The following is a 19,837-nucleotide window of genomic DNA, read 5'->3' as shown; positions in this document are numbered from 1 at the left end:
TGGATCCAGTTCACCTTATTTTTCCTTTTACCTTAATCCATGTTTGAGTGAATAAACATTACTGAAACTTTTATTATCTATTTTTCTGTACTTTGTTGTTTGAGCTGTAAACTGTCAAAAGCTCATACGACACAGCATCAAATGGCAGAGAATCATGGTTTACCACTAGCCGGGTAATCATAGCAGTTCATTAAGAAGCTTAAGAGGCCGATGTTTTTCTTCTAAGGAGCTAGTAGAGACCAAAACAAAGCTAAAAGGAGAGGGAGCATCATCAAATCAAATCAAATCAGTTTTATTTGTACAGCCCAATATCACAAATTGACATTTGCCTCAGTGGTCTTTACATTCCATACAATATGATACAATATGACACCCTGCCCTTACACCCTTAGCTCGGCTGAGAAAAAACTCCCAGTAAAAAACCCTTTACCGGGATTTTAAAAAAATATCATCAATATGTACAGTACCAATGTTACTTTGTATCTGCTGGATGTTCAAATAAGAAACTTGTTTAACATAAAAAGGTATTACCCAGTATTGGGTTGCGTTAGCAGCTTGTTTTGGCAATCAAGTGGACAAAACAAAATTCATTATCGCAGGTGCAAGCATGCTACAAACCAATCGACTTCAGTGTAAGGTCAATCTAGAACAATTGAAGAGAATTTCATGCACACTGTGATTATCACACTGCCTTTGAAGATCCAGGCCAGTTTGTCCATGTTCAAAGGTATCAGGGGAATAGCTTTTCTACTTGATGCCAAGTTGAAAATGATACTATAATAGGTCTCCCTGGTCCACTGGTATTAGCAAAAGTATTTCTAAGAGGCTGATACTCAGGGCGTATGTGGGCTATGTCGAGTCCGTATTTCAAATCACCCCATTGAAATTAAAAATATATGCTGATGTGTTTATGCTATTGTCTGTGAAACCTGTACATCTATTCCTCAACTCCAATAAATATGCAAATGACTGTTCACTTATAAAATATACATCTTTTTTTCTTCTCTCCTCTCACTCCAGGTTTGAGAGGCTCCCTCCAGAGGATGCAGCTTGAGTATGTGGATGTGGTTTTTGCAAACCGACCAGACACCAACACTCCCATGGAGGGTAAGGGATCAGTGGCAAGACCCCAGAGGGCTGGTGAAGGGTTGGGGAAGGGAAGGGATGGGAAGGGAAGGGAACAATGCGTGTTGTGTTCCGTAACATGAGAAGGTGTCAAATACCAACAAGGCCACTGTTTGGCGGCCTCTGCCTCTGATCAAGGGTTTTTTTTTTCATTGTGGTCAAGCACTTGTCTCTCTCTGACACACACACACACAAACACAAACACACGCGTAACCACATACAGTACACACACAAACACAAACACACACACACACAATCTGACAGTCTTGCCTCATCTCTCGTCCTCTATTTTAGTCTCCCACTCCCCCTTTTTTATCTCTGTCTCCGCGGAATCGCCAGTTTCCACAGGGTCTCTGAGCAGCACCCGCTGCCAGCCCTCCCTGCTCTTCAGAAGCAGGATTATCCAGCGGCCCCAAGGGATGCTAGTGTATTTTTGGGGCTGGTCTCACTAGATACAAGCCATACTGTGCATGCGCTCTGTTCCTTCAACACTCTGGTGTTGCCTTTTCCCACACATCTCCCTTATGTCACCATTCGTTTCTTTGACATGTTTCCAGTTTATTCCCCAATTACTTCTCACTTGTACTTGGCCATAACAGGTGCTTGGGCCCCCCTTCAATTCGACCAACCCTCATCCACACGTAGCGTTTGGCTGAAAGGATGGAGTCTCAATTGGCTCACAACAATATTTCCAGTCTTTCCCCTTTGCCCTCAATGCATTCATCCCCTTTGAGCCAACAGACTGTGGGACTCCTAGTGACAACTGTAGTGAGTTGAGTCTAATCTGATTGGATTTGACAGCTTGGATTGATCGAGAGCCTGACAGGATGGTACGAGCTGAACGGGGACAGATGCCAGATGAATAAAACAGACAAATATAAAGATAGATAGGCCGAGTGTGTTTTGTTTTCAACACAGTGCCTCAAGGCCATTTTCATAAATCAAAGTGTCGCAAGCGTCAGTCACTTTTAAGAGGGAGTGGGACTGCATGTACAGACTCACACAGAACTTTGCATCCTCGTTCCTTAATGCTAATGTGAAAAAAATTAGCTCTCTACATCCATGTGGGCGTTTGCAGTTCATTGGACAAGAAACTTAAAACCGGATTAATATCATCGATACAGTGCAGACACACACACACACACATACACACACACAAAAGAGACTCGCTTGAGCTCCAAATGACTTGTGAAGACAAGAGATAACTAACAGGTGCATGCACTTGTGTGGGATTTGTGTTTCGTAAGGGTGACTTTAACTGATTCTGACTCTGTGCAAGATAACGCGTGTACCCTTCGGGACAAAAAAAGGGATGCCATGGCTACAGTCTCCCTTTGTTACCATCCAGTTTAATAGCAGGCAGGCAGGCCCAACTAATATCCAACTTCGTCCTTCCTTCTTTGACTACGACTCCCCTTTCATTCGGATTTAGTGCTCCTTACTGTCGCAGACGTGACTTATAGTGATGAGACCGTAGAAGGTTTCCCACCGAGGGTTTAAGGACTTAGCTGGGATTTCATCTAACATGTTGCCGAACAGTGCTGTTGGCGAAGTGCTGACATAAAACCAAACACGACGAGAAACTGCCTTAGGGAGAAGCATCTGTGCAAAATGTGGAGTCACTGAGTAATGATACCATAGCCTGCAGAGTAAACTGTCTTAGCACAGAGTTGATATCCAGCTATCCGGAATCTTTTTTTTTTATTCAACAGAGCAATATGCAGATAATTGAATCCCCTTAAACAAATGGATAGGAATTTTCCCCCTACACAAGAGTGAAAAAAAAAGAATACAACACAAAGGCAGAGGCAGACGTGGCATTGATATATAGCAATAGCAATCCTTCCAGCCAAGGGTATTTTAACTGGGCAAACAAATGAAATGGTACCAGCACAACACACTGAACAATAACCCAAAGCCATCCAGTCAATGCACTCCTTCAAAGTGCCAGCATTTCACCTCTATCCTCAATGCTCTGCAATGGAGAGTGAATGCACAATGATCTCACCCACTCAGTGCCTCAAAACTTGTCTTCCTTTTGGCTCCACATTAAAAACCGAAAAAGAAAGGGCTTTATAGGCCATTGAAAATCGCATGTTGAGTGACCTATTGATCACTGCCATGTGTGGGCACAGCGTAAACATTTGCTTCAGAAGGCGAACTGCTTCCCTGTAAAAAAGCTATGCTCAGGAAAGCACCCTAAAGTCCAAATAGACAGCTGCCCAGACAAACATGGACTGGCTGGTGACGCATGATTAGCCCCTCACTCACTGATGCACTTTGCATAGGGGGGTTGTGATAATTGCTGTCTGAGGTTGAATATTTCCAACCTAGTGGCGCGTTGCCTAGGACATGCTGATATACCATCGTATGCCTTTGACACATAAACAGGATTTTTAATGCATGATTATTGGATTAACCAGAACATACACATTAAGGAATGAGTTTTTTTTTTACAGTAAATGACAATTCAGGCAGAACATAAATTACTATTTTCAGGAAAAGCGTGCAACATAGCCAAGACTTTCATGTGTGTGCCAATAAGATAAATTAAAGGAATAGTCTGACATTTTGGGAAACACACATTTTCATACTCCTGCTGTGAGTTAGATGCTTATGGATTCCACTCTTCCACTTTCCCTATCCTTTGTGCTAAGCTAATTAGCTCCTACCTGCTGTAGCTAGATGTTTATGGTGCAAACATAAGATGAACACATCGCCGCGTGCCTGTGCCTTCAACGTCACCCACACCATCCTCCTTAAAAAGCTGCAGTGGGTTTATGTAAGTAGGGTGTTGATGGTGTAGCTATACGCAGTATATCTCACCTGAGCGCCGTGCTCAATGTGGCATCTGCTGTCTGAGTAAATGACTCACTGCGGCCTTGTTGGAAAACAATAACATTTGTTTCGTTAAGACTGGTCGTTAGGTTAGCATAGATTTAAATTCAAGTTCTCATCCTCCCCTCCTGCTATTAAGAGGAAATATTCCATTATTGTCAAACTTGTGAACTGAGTTCTACTCGACTCGATTCACACATTTCCCCTCTCTCCTTCTTCTACATCCCTTCGAATCCATTCCTTCTTTCCACCCTTCCTTATTAGCAGATGCACTGTTATTCCTCTACCCTCGCACCACTTCACCCACACGCACACATGCTCTCGGTGTCTCACTGAGATACATTCTGGCCCAGAGAGAGAGACGATGAAAAGGAATCGCAGTTTTTTTAATCACTCTCAGGCTATGGTCTCATCTCTTTCCCACTCATTTCAGTGCCTCCCCTAATCAGGGTGACATCCAGAATTTGAATTGTGCTAATGAAGCAGATGTTTCATTAATACATTTGAAGTGCAATCATAGACTTTAATTACTTTATCACCATTTTGTTGTTTCCCGCAGTAATTAGAATAGTTTTTTGCACAGCACACAACGGACGCACATTCATTTTATTTCCTGCTCTTATTGTCCTTGGTTTGAAACTCCTCAGAGAAAGATCTTCTCAGTGGGTTTAATTAAATAAAATATATTTTCTTTATAATTTATATTTTTCCACCCACCATTATATCCTTGCTGCATCCTCAGGCGTAAAATACACAACCCACTAAAGGCAACTGTGGCATACTTCAACCCTTACAGTTGTAACTTCCTGTGATTTGTTCGACTGCACAAGCAGCATGCTGCCAAGGTCGGCTGAATCTTTTAATTTCGACACCTGAAGCAGTTGACCCCATGGAAATGTTCTTACACTTTGGTTTAAAAGGAGATGAGCCGTTCTCACAGGAAAGCCTTGGACATTTCAAACAGCATCTTTTTGTTCAGTGTCTTAAATGTGCCAGTTTTACCAAAGGCTTTTTACAATTGCCTTTACCTTTCTCCTTTGATAAACTATGCTCATGTATTTTTTATGATAATTTCATCTTTCCCCTGGGATGTATTTATTTTTTATTTTTGTGTCAACAAAAATGCAATCTTAATTATTAGGGTTTTAAAAATGCTCTTATAGGTTATAGAAAAAGGTGCAATTGTGGCGCCATCCACTGTTAACTTATTGTCAGTGACTTTTTTTTTTTTTCTAAACAGAGATAGTGAGAGCAATGACCCATGTGATCAACCAAGGCATGTCAATGTACTGGGGAACATCCCGGTGGTCTGCCATGGAGATCATGGTGAGTGATGGAAAAGTCTTTGTGCATCTCATAACAATCAAGATAAGGAAAAAAACAAATAACAATTGACTTTGCTCTTTTGAGGTCTGGGCAATATATTGATATTTATTACTTTTTATCTGTCACAGTAATCATATTGTCGGAACTTTTGTAATACCACGAAAGCTATTTAGCAGATGCTATTTACATAGTGCCTACATATTGTTAGGGTTTAACATTAAGGTTTGCCATTCAAATTATCAATCTTTCAAATGTCTTAATGCTAAAACATGTAGAGTAGGATTCACATTGCAATATGGCATGCTCTGATATGGTCCCCTTGCAACATTTATTTTTTCACATTAATAAGTTTATCTTTATATGTATGTATTTTGAATAACATGAAATTAAATGATTAAAAAAAAATAAACATTTTCGGTAGATTCTCTTACTTTTTCACTGGACTAAAGAAGTCATGTTTTATGCAAAATTGGACTTTACCCAGAGTCATTGATGTCATTTTTTTTATATAGTTTGTTGATATTCTAAGATCGGTCTTTCACTTTATCTGTGTGGCATTAAAAAAGTCTTGAGAATTCCTAAATATAACTTGCCTCAAGCTGTGAATCCTGTATTTAGATGACCACCACAAAACAAAGTCAGACAACTTCTAGGAATATTTAACAAAACGGGGTAAATCCAGTTAAAGGTGAAAGTTCTAGGATAGCTTCATACAATTTTACAACATCGTCTAGACAACTCGACATTTGGAAGATTTCATTTTACTTAGAAAAATATGTTGTGCTAAATACTAAACCTTTCTACGCTTTTAAAGACTTCATAGAAAAAAAAAGTAGGTGATGGCATGTCATATACAGCAGTGGGGATTTTTTTTGGCATTGGCATGATCATTTATCTCCTTTCTTTTCATTCATAAGGAGGCATACTCTGTGGCCAGGCAGTTTAATCTCATTCCACCAGTGTGTGAGCAGGCAGAGTACCACTTCTTCCAGAGGGACAAAGTTGAAACTCAGCTGCCAGAGCTCTACCATAAGATAGGTAAGTCTACCACAGGTTTTTTTTTCTTGAAGTTGTTGAATAACTGTAGGTATTTCAAAGATGTGGCATACTGTTGCTCAATGGATATGTTTTCTACCTCAGGTGTGGGTGTGGTCTCTTGGTCCCCCTTGGCCTGTGGGATCATCACTGGAAAGTACGAGAATGGAGTCCCAGAATCCTCCAGGGCCTCAATGAAGGTACAAGAGAAGCTTCGTTTGACCACCTTTCCTTGTACATTCCAATCATTTTCACTCTTTACGAACAAGTAGACCGACACATAATCTGCTTTAATGATATTTTTCCACTCCAGCCATACCAGTGGTTGAGGGAGAAAATAATGAGTGAGGACGGGAGGAAACAGCAAGCCAAGCTAAAGGAGCTGGCTGTTTTGGCGGAGAAGCTCGGATGTACTTTGCCACAGCTAGCCATAGGTAAGGGACAATGTGAACACCTCTGAAGACCATATCATTTCAATTCCGGTGAAAGTGAACAAAGTGTGGCTCACAACCAAATTCAGTGTTCCTCCAAATTACGTCTGATACCTACTTGAATCACAATAGCAACTGTAACAAAAAACTCCTTCTGTTTCCCAAATCTTTAGCCTGGTGCTTGAGAAACGAGGGAGTGAGCTCTGTGCTGCTTGGATCCTCCAACCCGAGGCAACTAACAGAGAACCTGGGAGCCATTCAGGTACTTTCTAAAGATAAAGACCATTTAATTAGCCTGAGGAATACTGAATAATGATATCAATATTCGGTCTGATCAAAAATTATTGAGAGTGAGCTCTTCCTTTGTTTTGCACAACACAGGTAATTCCAAAGATGACAGCAGGCATCGCCACAGAAGTGGATCATTTACTTGGAAATCGTCCTCACAGTAAAAAAGACTACCACCATTAAGATGGACCATGTTTAAAGTGAACTATGCTCCAAAAACTTATCAAAGCTCATTTTCTCACATCAGCCATGGCACCATAAGTGCCCAACCCTGCTTTGTGTGCGCCTATGACTGATTGTGTGACGCTTGGCTCCTCCTCATCTGTATGAAGATCAACCAGTAGGCTACTCATTATTGTAAAGTGAGCAACTTGTGCAAACCATGCATGCATGCAGCTATAGCAAGCGTACACTGGATTGAACAATGGTTAGAAATCCAGGGAGATGTTTTTCTCTGGAACGAAATTCTCCTTTTCTAGTGCAGTAAATACATGTGTACAGTATGTAGTGGTGTGTCAAAATATAGGCCTACCTAATGTTCCAGAAATCCAACTGACTAGATGTTTGTGATGTTAAAAAAGCAGCTTGGATGATGAGTGTAATTGGGCCTGGTCTCAGCAGAATGGGTGATGTGCTAACATTGCAGCTGGAGATGACCTGCCAACGTGATGAATTGTTTCAGAACTCAAACTGAAATTCTGCTCATATTGTTGTCACTGATACCAAGAGAGCAAAAACTTCTAAAATACGTTTTAATGTTTAAAAACATTTTGTACTGACTGTTAGCCTATATATTTTCCTAAAGCAGCTATGTCAGAATTAACTTTGGCCTATATTTCCTTGTGTAGAGTTTAAAAAATATATATATAATCATTTTCACTTTCATGCAAAAGTAAAACACAGTGTGCCACTTTCCTACAATGCCCCATCAAACCCTATTAGTTTGGACTATGCCAGACTAATGTCTGATTCGTTTAATTTCAGTAGCCTATGTGTTGTGGCTTAAACACTTGTCTGGCTGAAGTTGGGGGATGATCCTCCTAAGGGGGAGCTTATGGATTCAAAAACAAAGCCATGTAGGCCTAGCTAATGAAGTCAGTAAAAAAATATTTAAAAAATTTAAAAAACATATTGACTCCTGCAGTCATTGTAGGCTACTTGGAACACACCGAATAAGCCTATATTACCCAACTTCTCCCTGTGCCAGTTTTATATAATGGGGTGATCTTTATTTGGTGTGGTTCCTCAGATGTGTAGGCTACATACAAATAGAGAGCTTACAAATTCTCATTTGATATGTTTTAAAGATGTTTAGTAATTTTCCTGTAGACCTATGTTCTTGATGCCTTCATGTTTCACCCCTGACAAAGTGAAATAAAAGCTATAGTAAGTGTATTGTTTGCTGAATTACATTGTAAAAAAAAAAATTGACTTGAAACACTGACGTAGTAACTGCTGGTTGCTGTTGGGGTCCGTCTGTGTCTTCATATTTTATAATAAAACGTTGCGTGAACTACCTATTTGTCTTGTGAAAAGTATACACGCCTTTGAGACATGTTTTATGTTGTTCCATTCCACTTTGTTTAGTTCACTACTTTGTGACATGGTTTCCATAGAAACAAAGGCGGGCGTTTCCGGTGAATCAGCCAATGACATGTTCTTGGTTAGAGGCGTAATCTGATTGGCTACTGGGGAATCCTTTCGACTGGCGCTCGAAGCCCGCGGTAGATACAAACCCTGCTGCTATAAGTTTTAAAGCAGAAAAGAAATGATCTCTTTTTCATTAAGTGACCTGCTGGAATCGTGTCAAAAGTTGTTTTAAACCTACGAAAACAAGGTATAACCAAACTGCAGTGGCAACCTGCTTTGTTTGGCTATTTCAGAGCACAGCAGCGCCTTGTTTGTAGCAGCAGAAACGTTAGCAGATGGCTAGTTAGCCACATAGCGAAGGGAGGTAACGTTACCTTGTCAACTAATGTCAACTGAGACTACTGTGCACAGCCTGGAAAAACAAGCTGCGCAGTTGCTCGTGTATTGTGGTGAGTGTTGTTATCTTCGAATCGGATGCAAGTGCCCGAGGAATTAAAATGTTACCAAAAAGGAAAACATGTTTTTCTGTAAGCTAAAACTGGTGTAATCAGCAATCCCGTTAGCTCCAACCCATTCAATAATCTTTATTAATCGTGTTGTTTTGTATTTTGTTTTATCTCTATCTGACCACTTCTTGAAGTCCTTCATGTATTGCATTTTCCATGTATGACTTGTATTCATTAATTCATTGCACCTATGGTTTTGGTATTTTGTGAAGCACTAAGTAATTCTGGTTTTAAAGGCACTATAGGAATAAAGTTAACTATTGTTACAGTCCAGCTGGGTAACCAACAGCAATGTCGCTGTCATCTGAGGCTCAGTTTGGGGTGAGCCAGAGGAGCAGACGTAAAGGAGAAACTATTTGTGTGGTGCGCGACCTCTCTGATCTCCTGGATGATGACTTTGACCTCAATAAGTCCTACCCATGCACTCGGAGACATCTGTACAAGAAGAGCCGTGTGGCATTGGAACGTCGTTGTTATCCTGGTTCCTTGAGAGGTCAGTGTAACTGAGTTGGTCCTAACAGTGAGTAGAGCTGAACTTATACACAGAAAATAATCAGCTTTTATAATGTATTCTCCTTTTAACAATGTATAAAGGTATAATGGCCCTCATGTATGCTGTTTGTATTTATCTTGAAATGAAAGAAGATAATGGTAATTTGCAGCCCTACCTGTTTGAGTGGTAGAAAGGAATTATTTTCTTTTCTTTTCTTTTTTGTGTTTGCTTTCAGGTGAAAGTTTGGATGTTTGCACCTCTGTGGCGGCAAGAAACATGCAAATCTCATTCTTACACCCTGGCTCCCAAGTTTCTCCTCTCTCCCTGCCACACCCGTTCACCTTGTCAGAGATGGAGGAAAGCTTGTTCAATCAGCTAACCTCTGGAGATTGCGTCCTGTCAGGACTTCCATCTGCCCTCAACCCAAACAAAGTCATTCTCACTGTCGACCATACAACCAGAGAGGTACTGTGTGTGTGTGTGTGTGTGTGTTTAATGCAGGCAGTTGCGTCTTGGAAGATTTGGTCAAACAGTAATGCAATTACTAGAACTAGAAATAATGTGTGTGTTATCCTCCTCATTCAGATTGTCTCAGCAAATGAGCTGGCTTGCAAACTGTTTGAGTGCACCACCCATGAGCTGATTGGAAAAAAGCTTTCCTGTGTATTGAAGAAAACCAGTCAGGTCCTGGAAGAGGCGTTGGAAGAGGATTTTCTGTTGGATGGGACTCTTGTGGCTATGTCTGGAAAAGTGGTATGAAATACATGCTAACTAAAACACATGAAATAACTATGCATTGAATTCCTGAATTTTTCTCTTTGTGTTTTTAAAGAGTGTTTGTTTGTTTGACTGACATGCTACTTTTTCTGTAGGTGGATGTTGTGACACTATCTGGAGAGGTGCCGGTTTCAGTGTTTACCCACAGACAGTCACAAAATGAAGGGCACTGGCTCATCATGCTGGAAAATGTGGAAAGAATGTCTTCATTTCTGTCCTTTTCACAAGACGTAAGTATATCGTTATTCACCATCCATCAGTCTTTCCTTTCTGTTAAAAAAGGAATACTGCAGGGTATGTACTACCATTGTGTAACGCATTCAAACTTTGTTTCTCTTTTGATGTGATTTCTAGGGCAGGATTCTAACCTGCAACTTGGCGTTTGCCCAGCTGCATGGATACCACCACTCTAACGAGTTAAAAGGGTTGTGTGTTAAGGACCTAATCCCATCTTTACAAATCCCCCTACGCAGTAACGCATTGCCAAAAGTAGGTACACTCAAAAACGACTCGGCTAAAAGATGAATCCTTTTTCCCAAGCTTTGCTTTCATGTGCCTGTTTACCAATGAGCTTCAAAGACAGTTCAGGAACACACCAAACCGAAATCTACATCCCAAAACATTTGAAGCTCAGTGTTTCCTTAAAGTCTCTTAATTTTTGACTTGGTTTTTTCTTTTCTTCTTTCAGATGCTGAGGGTTCAGAGAGTGTATGGCAAAAACAGAGGGGGTGCGTCAGTCCCGCTGTGTGTCAAACTTCAGGGGGAGGTTGTATGTGGGCGGCCCAGACACCTAAACAATGGGACTGGTTTCACCTGCCCAACAGAGAGTCTTGAAAGATCAGATACACAAGACACGCAGCCATTTTCCCCTCACACCCCCTCTGTGCGCAAGTCAGTAGGCTCAGACCGTGAACACTGTGAGGAACTTCGAGGCAAACAGCAATCCTCTGGTAACGTCTTATTTAACAACTAGGCCGGGCCATAACGCTATGTCAGAGAGATTTTAATAAAACTATTATTATTGTTACTATACACTATTATTAATCTGGAAGAACTGGTGCTTAATCCACTTTCTATGTTATTCTGGCCAAGAATTTTAAAACATCTGTTATAATATAAAACTAACACAGAAGCCATACAAGATAATGTAAACCTCCTAATGAAAATGTGAAGGTTCTGACAAACGGAGATTTAAAAATATGTTGGGAGTCAAGATTAAGTCAAGACATTAAGTATTGTCGCTGTCAAGTGAAAAGCCTTGCATCTCCAAATGTGTATAAATTCAATGTCCAAAATAATCACTATAGGGTTGAACTATATACTATTTGTAGCATAACAATTAAATCATTTGCACCTGCTTTAACTCATTTTGAATCTTCAACGTGTGTCTCGACTCTTTCAGAAGTCAAAGTGGACAGCTTTGTTCTCTCCCCCAGCCCTGCACTGGAATACTCAGGAACAGTTTGGGCGTTTGCCCCTGTGAGCGGTCTCCTCCTGCTCCGCCCTGACGGCTCCATCTACAGCATCCACAGCATCCTGGCTCTCAGTCTGTTTGGCTACTACAAGGACGAGCTGCTGAGAAAGGTAAGCCTTTATTCGAAGCGTTCGACCAAGCAAGCCTGCCGGGATTGAATGACAACCATCCCCAAAATCTCACTTCTGTCACCGCTGCTTTGCCCTCAACAGAATGTCACTTTTCTGATGCCCGGTTTCTACGATTGGAGGTCTGACTCAGACAGAAAGGCCATCTCCTTCTCTGAATCTCCAGCAGAGGCTTGTAAAAATGGAGCCTCATCCAAAATGTCTGGGAAATCAGGTGAGCATTTGTATGTATTTGCAATGTGTGCATGATGGCGCTGCTTTAGAAACCCACAACCTGTTATAAACCTAAAGCAGAGGTTTTCACACTGTCAACCGTGCCTCCCAAGGGGGGACACGGTAGAGTTGAAGAGGTGTGTGGGAGAAATGTTAAGATATTGCGTGAGGTGTAAAGGCCGTTTGTCTAAAAAACTATAGAAAGTCCAATCATGCCAATTGTGCTGATCTGTTATTTTACTCTGAATTATTTGTTTACACTTTGTGTGTCCGATTTCACAATTGCCTTTTTCCTCTCAATCCTAGACCCTTCCTCATTGGTGGCTGGTGATATGGCCACGGTACATCAGGCCGCCTTGGGAAGAACCTCAGCAGGGAGAGGCAGGATCTTCACTGGAACTAGCTCCAGTCTGGAGAAACAGGGCGCCTTGTCTACCCTTTCCCTTCCTGCTGTCACGTCAACACGTGTCCTTGAGTAAGTCCTCACTGTCATAAGCCACCTGAATGTTTTATAACATTGCCAAAGGATAATAAACTTCTTGAATGTTATTATTAAACCTGCACATAAAATCATATGCCAGCAGACATTGGACCAAAGTTGTGCTCTGTATTTTCACAACTGGAAAGACAACAGCTGCTGTAGCAACTCTTGGGCACCTTAAAGCAGCAAACTGCATGTATATTTGATGTACCTTGCCGTAAATCTGAAAACACAACAACTCTATGGTCAGAGCTTATAGCCTCTCTGAGTATTTATTTACCCAGCCATTAGAGGCATTAACACACTCTTTAAGTTACAGCTTCAGTGTTTCCCCTAGAATTGTTTTTAGGCCCGGTGGTAAAAGCTGATAAAGAGTATGCGCGCGGCGTGCGTACCAAATTTCTAGTAGAAATTTACCGAAACTAACCGTATTATGGATGTGCCTCTTTTGACAGCCCGCTACAAATTAGGGCATAGGGTTATGCTTTCACATTCAGTAAGAGTACATTTTGTGTTTCCCTCAGGATTTTTTGAGACTACTGGGGGAGAATGGACCTTCTAGTGGGGTCTTGGGGCATGCCCCTGCGGAAGCAAACCTTTACCTTTGTAAAGTTAAATGCATCAATCTGGTGCACTTTGAGAAGCTAAATCTGATTTAATTTTTTTGCTCTGTAAACAGCTGTCATATATGTCCTGCCTAAAACAAGTTTCTGGAATAATTTGGACACACAAGCCATATAAACTATTGAAGAAAAACACATGGATATGAAAATAAAATACAATAAACACTAAGACCTAATATAGACAGGTATGTCCTGTCTAGTATTACTTTCTGGAATAATCTGGATCATGAAACATTTTCTTTAATTTATCAAATATTCATTTAAAATAAATTAATTAACCTAGGCTACACATCATGATTAGCCTATCAATCAAAATGTGTGCAAAATAAGCCAAATTTCTTATTCCGACCGTTATATTTCATGTAGCCTAATTCTCAATTTAAAACTTAAAAATAAAGTAGCATTGAAAATACCAAAAAATAAAGCTTTATCAGCTGTCTCAGCTGTTGATACAGATTGGTTGCCACAGCGACGTAGCACTTTAACTTTCTAAGTTTTGCTCAGCACTTTTTCCTGTTCAACTCCCTGTTACCGAGTCCTAAATATCTCCAGTGTACGCCATGGACCTACAAAGAAAGGTTCTTCCTCGTCAGTTTCCCTGTGACATGCGCGCTACGAATGCACACGCGCATCGCGCCGCTGCGCAGAGACCAAAAAATAATAAATAAAAAATCAACATTTATTTTTATTTTTTTTGTGGGGGGGGGGGGGGGGGGGGTCCCGTTGGCCTGGCGGGCCGCCAGGCCTGTATAATGGTAGGGGAAACACTGCTTACCAGTGCGTGCTTATCTTTCTTTCTATTTTTTCTGCACCAGTTGTTTTCTTTTTAGCCTTTATTCTGGATCAGGGTTGTGTTTTAAATGTCGAGCCTGGGTTCCTTATGGTTTCACTCGTTTTTGTTTAGTTTTTCATAACATACACATGAAATGATCCTGATTGTGATACTGGAAGAGGAAGAAGGATTTCAAGATTTGGATTTACATTAAATATACCGTTTTAATGCCCCTCTCTTCTGCCATCTGTTAGAGAAACAATGTCACAGCATGTTTGGGCAAGAAATGTTTATCGATTTAAAGTGTATTTATAGTCAAAAAGACGAATGAGAGGCACACAAGGTGTGTGTGTGTTTGTGTATGAATATGGTATTGCTGTAGTCTTTACATATGTTTTTTAATCCGGCTTTAACACTACAACAATCTACCTCTTTGACTTGTTTACAGCTCTGCAGAACTAAATTCAATCATTTGAAATCGCTTGTGCATACTAAATGGTCATTACATTTTACATTCACAACATATAATTTTGTGTTGCCAATAACTTCCCTTAGAGCTGAAAAAACCATCATGCTAATGAAGCACATATAAAGTGCTACAGCAATTGCTTAACATACATATACATTTTAATTTCTCAAAATATCTATAACTAATAATAGTATTACATTTTTATTTGATCCTGGTTGGTGTAACAATACTGCTGGCATTCTTTTCTCAGGGCCGACGACACTACAGAGCTGATGGCGGAGGCAGCTCAGGTTGCTCCCTGCAGTGGCCTTTTAGACAGTGCAGATACCACTCAGGCACTTCTCAAGACATTTGCCTGGGTGGAACGTCCAGAAGAAGACACCTTCTGCGTGGTTCACAACCAACTGCCAAACCGTAACGGAGGACAGCAGCCCGGCAATATGGTTGATAAAAACAATCAACATGCCGTCGAGATTATTCCAGGTATGTAACACTTTTGTAGTTCTTGTTTTGTTACAATGATTCATTATTAGTTATTTCTTGCGACCCAGAAACTTAACTGCAGTAAATGTTTCAATGCGTACTAGTGAAACTCCACTACTTTTCCCTCTTCTTTTAGACAATCCAGCTCAGAATGGACATGCTGTTGGCAGGAGGGGAGGCACCTCTCCTAATGTAGGCAAAGGCCATAGCTCCGGTGCCACATTGCTCCAAGACTCCAGCTTTGAGGTGATCTCAATAGAGAGCAGGTGAGAGTAGGAGTGGTACTTCTTTGCATTACATTCCCCTACTTTTTAACACCAAAAACACAATTGGCTATTTCACATAATTATGTCAGTACCCATGGCTTGAATACGAGGAGAAATAAAAACTTCTCTGAATATTGCGTCTTAAAAATAAATTAATCAAATTTTCGCCATATTTTCTTCAATTTAGAAGAAAATATATTCGACATACTGTAGATAGGATTGAAAACTGCTCACACTCAAAACATATTCACATTTTCCTTTCCTATTTCTGCACCTCCTTTTCATAAAATCACACTACTAGGTCTGGATATATTTATTCTAAAAGGTTTTGTTCTTTGTCATCTCTTTTTTTTTTAATCAATTTCCCAGTTCATCCTCTGGCTTCTGTGAAACGTTTGCCGGCCATGGAGGTTCTTCTGACCCAGGCCTGATAGAAGACTCTGGTTCAGTACTCATCGTGGACTCTGCCAGCTATTTACCAGACCTCAACAGCAATGGTGATCTGGTGACCCGGGCCCTGGCTGACCTGGAACTCAGCGGTAGTGTATCCTGCAGCACAGCTGAGCTCCTGCAAACTCCCTCCCCATGCGTGATAGTGTCCGACCAGGAAGAAGAAGAACACGGTGAAACTGGTAATGCTGGTGTAGAGGGCAGAAACGGCTTGAGTGAGGAGCAAGAAGTAAAAGAGCAGGGCGAGGAACAGGATGACTGGAATGCTCTCTCTTCAATACATAAAGATAAGAGCCAAGGGTTCAGCACGCAATTGAACAGGGGGACTCAGTCAACAACTGACACTCCTACCACATCTACTCCTAAGAAGCGGAACGTTGACGGAGGCACACTGTCCTCAGACTGTGAACAGATACTGGAGGGGCAATACAAAGGAAGCGCATACCACAGAGATGGCACGAGAGTAGGTTGGTAATACTACAGCTGTTCACATTTCTTTTTTTTTCTTTTTTCTTTACTCCATATTGAGTTGCATAAAGCAAAAACACATAACTAGTACTTTTTTTTCTTCAGATGTGCAGTGTTATGTGTGCAGGACTAACGTCCCTGATGGAGACTCCTTGTTCTGTGTATGGATAAGTAGACTTGGCCAGCAGGGGGCACTGTTGCAAACCGATCGATCACTACACAACCAATCAGGAGCCAGTCTCGGAGAGGTCAGTGGCAGTGAACCCTTTATTCATATGTTTATATGGCATATGATTAATAATCATATAAAAACTGTTCTGCTTTCATCTCCTCATACTTTATGCCTTTGCTCCTTTAGAGGATTGGTGAGGCCAGTCATGGGGAGATGTTACGTTCCACCATGGACCTGGAGCAGTCTCGAGCCTGTGACGGACAGTTTGAAGAAGACTACCAGCCTCTGAAAGCTGTGGGTAAAGGAGCCTTTGGTTTTGTCTGGAAGGCAATAAGGCGCTCTGATGGCTTAGAAGTAAGTAACACATTTTCATTTATTGCAGCAGATTCCCTGTAGACACATTTGATCAGTTATATTATGAAAAACAAGATTATCCATGGCATTGTTGTGATGACACATTTTAACTGTTTTTTAAAATTGTGCAGGTGGTAGTGAAGTTCATTAGCAAGGCCATTATAGTGAGTGACTGCTGGGTAGATGACCCCATGCTGGGGCGCGTCAGCCAGGAGATTGCCATTCTGACACGAGTACAGCACCACAACATAGTCAAGGTAATTAGTCTATCACTTGAGAAGTTTGTCAAAACCTTAATTTGTCATGCAGAGTTTTCACCTCATCCTGTATCTGTGTGTGTGTCTCTAGGTGCTGGAGGTGTTTGAGAATGGCAGCCACTTCCAGATGGTGATGGAGAAACATGGAGATGGCCTGGACCTCTTCGAATTCATAGACCTGCAGCCAAGGCTTGACGAGCCCCTGGCGAGCTACATCTTCCGACAGGTGCACACGGCCAAGACAATTCACATAACAGAAGAATTGGCGTTGATAGGTGAAGTTTTAATTTGCTCCATTATAAACTGAACGTTCTCTCCCTTTCCAGCTGGTGGCTGCCGTCTTTTATCTGAGGACTAAGAACATTCTTCACAGGGACATTAAAGATGAGAACATCATCATCGACAAATGTTTCAACATCCGACTGATTGACTTTGGTTCTGCCACCATGATGGCTCCCGGGAAGCTCTTTTACAATTTCTGTGGCACACTGGAGTACTGCTCCCCGGAAGTGCTTCAGGGAAACCCGTAAGTACATAATACCTGAGTAATCCCGAGTGTCAATTGTTCCTTTTTAGTTAGGATTTAATTAAAAAAATTATTGAAGGTTTAGGTTGAAATGAGAATAACTGTCCTTGTGTTTACACAGCTTACTCAGCATTAAACCTGACATCAGAATTACTTCAGAATACTGTTTTCCACTCCTGTATGACTTTTATGACCATGAACTAAATGCAGCTTCAAGGATATACTGATCGTAAAGTTTTTTTAAAAAACAGACACTGTTGAGTAAAATGTTGCCATATCACTCACTATGCTATATAAACTTATTTTAATAATTGTTTGTCTTCTTGTTTGGGTTCTGTTTTAGATATGAGGGTCCAGAGCTGGAGATGTGGTCTCTCGGTGTATTGCTCTACACTCTGCTGTTCAGTGAGAACCCATTCTGTGGTGTGGAGGAGATCCTGCATGCCAAACTAAAGCCCCCGTTCCCCCTCTCTCCAGGTATACCCCTGTTCTCTGCTTCTTGTCTGCAAATGGTTTTTCAGTCACTGAACAGTTTTAACAACTTGACGTGCTGACATTTTCTCCAATGTACGCTCTCAGACCTGCGTGGTGTGTTAAGTAAGCTGCTGCATCCCGCTCCCGCTGAGAGAATGACCCTGGACCAGCTGCTGCTTCAGGCCTGGATCAGCCAGCCCATTTCCCTGGTGGAGTACAGTTGGACAGAGGTGGTCCCTCCCAATCAGAGCTACTGTGAGTACTCTTCAACACTAGGGTTAGACTGACAATGCCTTGATTTTAACTCCATATAAACATTTTATTTGTATATTTGCTTTTTGAATGTAGTTTTTTTTCTGTTTGTAGAGATTCTAAGAGTCACATTACTCATCAGTGGATATTGTGTGATGTGAATCTAGTCTAGAAGTTACTGTAGAGAACCTGTCACTCCCTTTTTATTTGAACAGATGAGACTAGAGATAACACAGACCCTCTCTTCTTCTAACAGGCTCACCACACCACCAAGAGTCCAGTCCTGAAGTGTACATCGGGCAAGGCTTGTACCCGGATCAACACAATGAGACTCTTCCTAGTGATGATGAAGAAGAGGAGGATGAGGATGACAGGTTGTCAATGGTGGCCCTGGAGACAGAGCTTCAGAAATACCTCCATGAGGATTAAAGACTGAATTTTAAAAGGGAGTCCAACCATCCGTCCAGCAATCAGTCTGTGACAGTGCATAGAGAGGGCATGAAGTGTGTGTGTGTGGGGGGGTGTGTGTGTGTGTGTGTGTGCGTGCGCGTGTGTTCCTTTGTTGAAACAAACGCATCATGATTTACCAGCAGTTTTTTTCCTTTTCCTGTATTTCCCTATGTAGTCTGTATTTTATTTATTCTTTTGATTTAGGGAAGTTTTGAAACGTTTAAATCATATTGGGTTTAATGAAAACCGACAAGTGACCACAACCTTGATTTGTTTTCAACCGAGAGAAACTGCACACACAATATAGTTTGATCAAAGATGAAGGGAACTGTTTTATTGATCCAGCTTTTTTTTGATACTTGTCTGTTTTTATGGTAATGATTTTAATATTGAATGTTTTAATAATTAAGGTACACAAAATTGTAGTAGCTACTACATACCTACTACATAGATATGTGTTACCTACTACATAGGTTTTTTTTTGTGTTACCTACTACATAGGGTTTTTTTTTGTGCTACCTACTACATAGGGTTTTTTTTTTGTGTTACCTACTACATAGGTTTTTTTTTGTGCTACCTAACACAGGTTTTTTTTTGTGCTACCTAACACATAGGGGTTTTTTTTTTGTGTTACCTACTACATAGGGTTTTTTTTTGTGTTACCTACTACATAGGTTTTTTTGTGCTACCTAACACATAGGTAGCACACAAAAAAAAACCTATGTGTTAGGTAGCACAAAAAAAAACCTTATGTGTTAGGTTTTTTTTGTGCTACCTAACACAGGTTTTTTTTTGTGCTACCTAACACATAGGGTTTTTTTTGTGTTACCTACTACATAGGGTTTTTTTTTTGTGTTACCTACTACATAGGTTTTTTTTGTGCTACCTAACACATAGGGTTTTTTTTTGTGCTACCTAACACATAGGTAGCATAAAAAAACCCTATGTAGTAGGTAACACATATCTATGTAGTAGGTATGTAGTAGCTACTACAATTTTGTGTTCCTTATTGTAAAGTGTTACCATTGTAAGTATATTTACATTATTTTATCTATTTATTTTATATATTAAAATGATTTTACCACAAACCTTTTCAATTTTTAAAGATATTGTTCA

At 40.7% G+C, this 19,837-nt stretch overlaps 2 protein-coding genes across 3 annotated transcripts in view; both read left to right on the top strand.

Annotated features, from left to right (window-relative positions):
* The window catches only part of kcnab1b (potassium voltage-gated channel subfamily A regulatory beta subunit 1b), a gene marked incomplete at its 5' end in the record, with an annotated part of 37,583 nt that extends 30,311 nt beyond the window's left edge, over positions 1-7,272 (top strand). For both annotated transcript variants that reach the window (XM_080033448.1, XM_080033449.1), the window contains 7 exons: positions 1,021-1,107; positions 5,204-5,289; positions 6,207-6,327; positions 6,430-6,524; positions 6,638-6,758; positions 6,929-7,017; positions 7,137-7,272. In XM_080033448.1, the coding sequence (XP_079889574.1) occupies positions 1,021-1,107; positions 5,204-5,289; positions 6,207-6,327; positions 6,430-6,524; positions 6,638-6,758; positions 6,929-7,017; positions 7,137-7,226 (689 nt within the window). In that variant the 3' untranslated portion in view covers positions 7,227-7,272. The remainder of the gene's footprint in view (positions 1-1,020; positions 1,108-5,203; positions 5,290-6,206; positions 6,328-6,429; positions 6,525-6,637; positions 6,759-6,928; positions 7,018-7,136) is intronic.
* A 2,158-nt stretch (positions 7,273-9,430) lies between these two features.
* pask (PAS domain containing serine/threonine kinase) lies at positions 9,431-18,700 on the top strand (the record flags this gene model as incomplete). The annotated part of the gene is made up of 20 exons (XM_080034078.1): positions 9,431-9,632; positions 9,868-10,097; positions 10,218-10,385; positions 10,505-10,639; positions 10,764-10,898; positions 11,098-11,359; positions 11,812-11,993; positions 12,096-12,225; positions 12,531-12,699; positions 14,820-15,052; positions 15,189-15,318; positions 15,688-16,235; positions 16,342-16,484; positions 16,595-16,762; positions 16,894-17,019; positions 17,111-17,245; positions 17,346-17,545; positions 17,889-18,022; positions 18,125-18,274; positions 18,528-18,700. 20 exons carry the CDS (start codon positions 9,431-9,433, stop codon positions 18,698-18,700), a joined length of 3,753 nt encoding a protein of 1,250 aa, XP_079890204.1.
* Positions 18,701-19,837: the final 1,137 nt, after the last annotated feature.

This window comes from Ammodytes marinus (genome assembly GCF_949987685.1).
Source record: "Ammodytes marinus genome assembly, chromosome: 9".
NCBI classification, from domain to species: Eukaryota; Metazoa; Chordata; class Actinopteri; order Uranoscopiformes; family Ammodytidae; genus Ammodytes; species Ammodytes marinus.
Note: the sequence above shows the minus strand (reverse complement) of the source record. Positions and strands in the feature narration are given on the sequence as shown.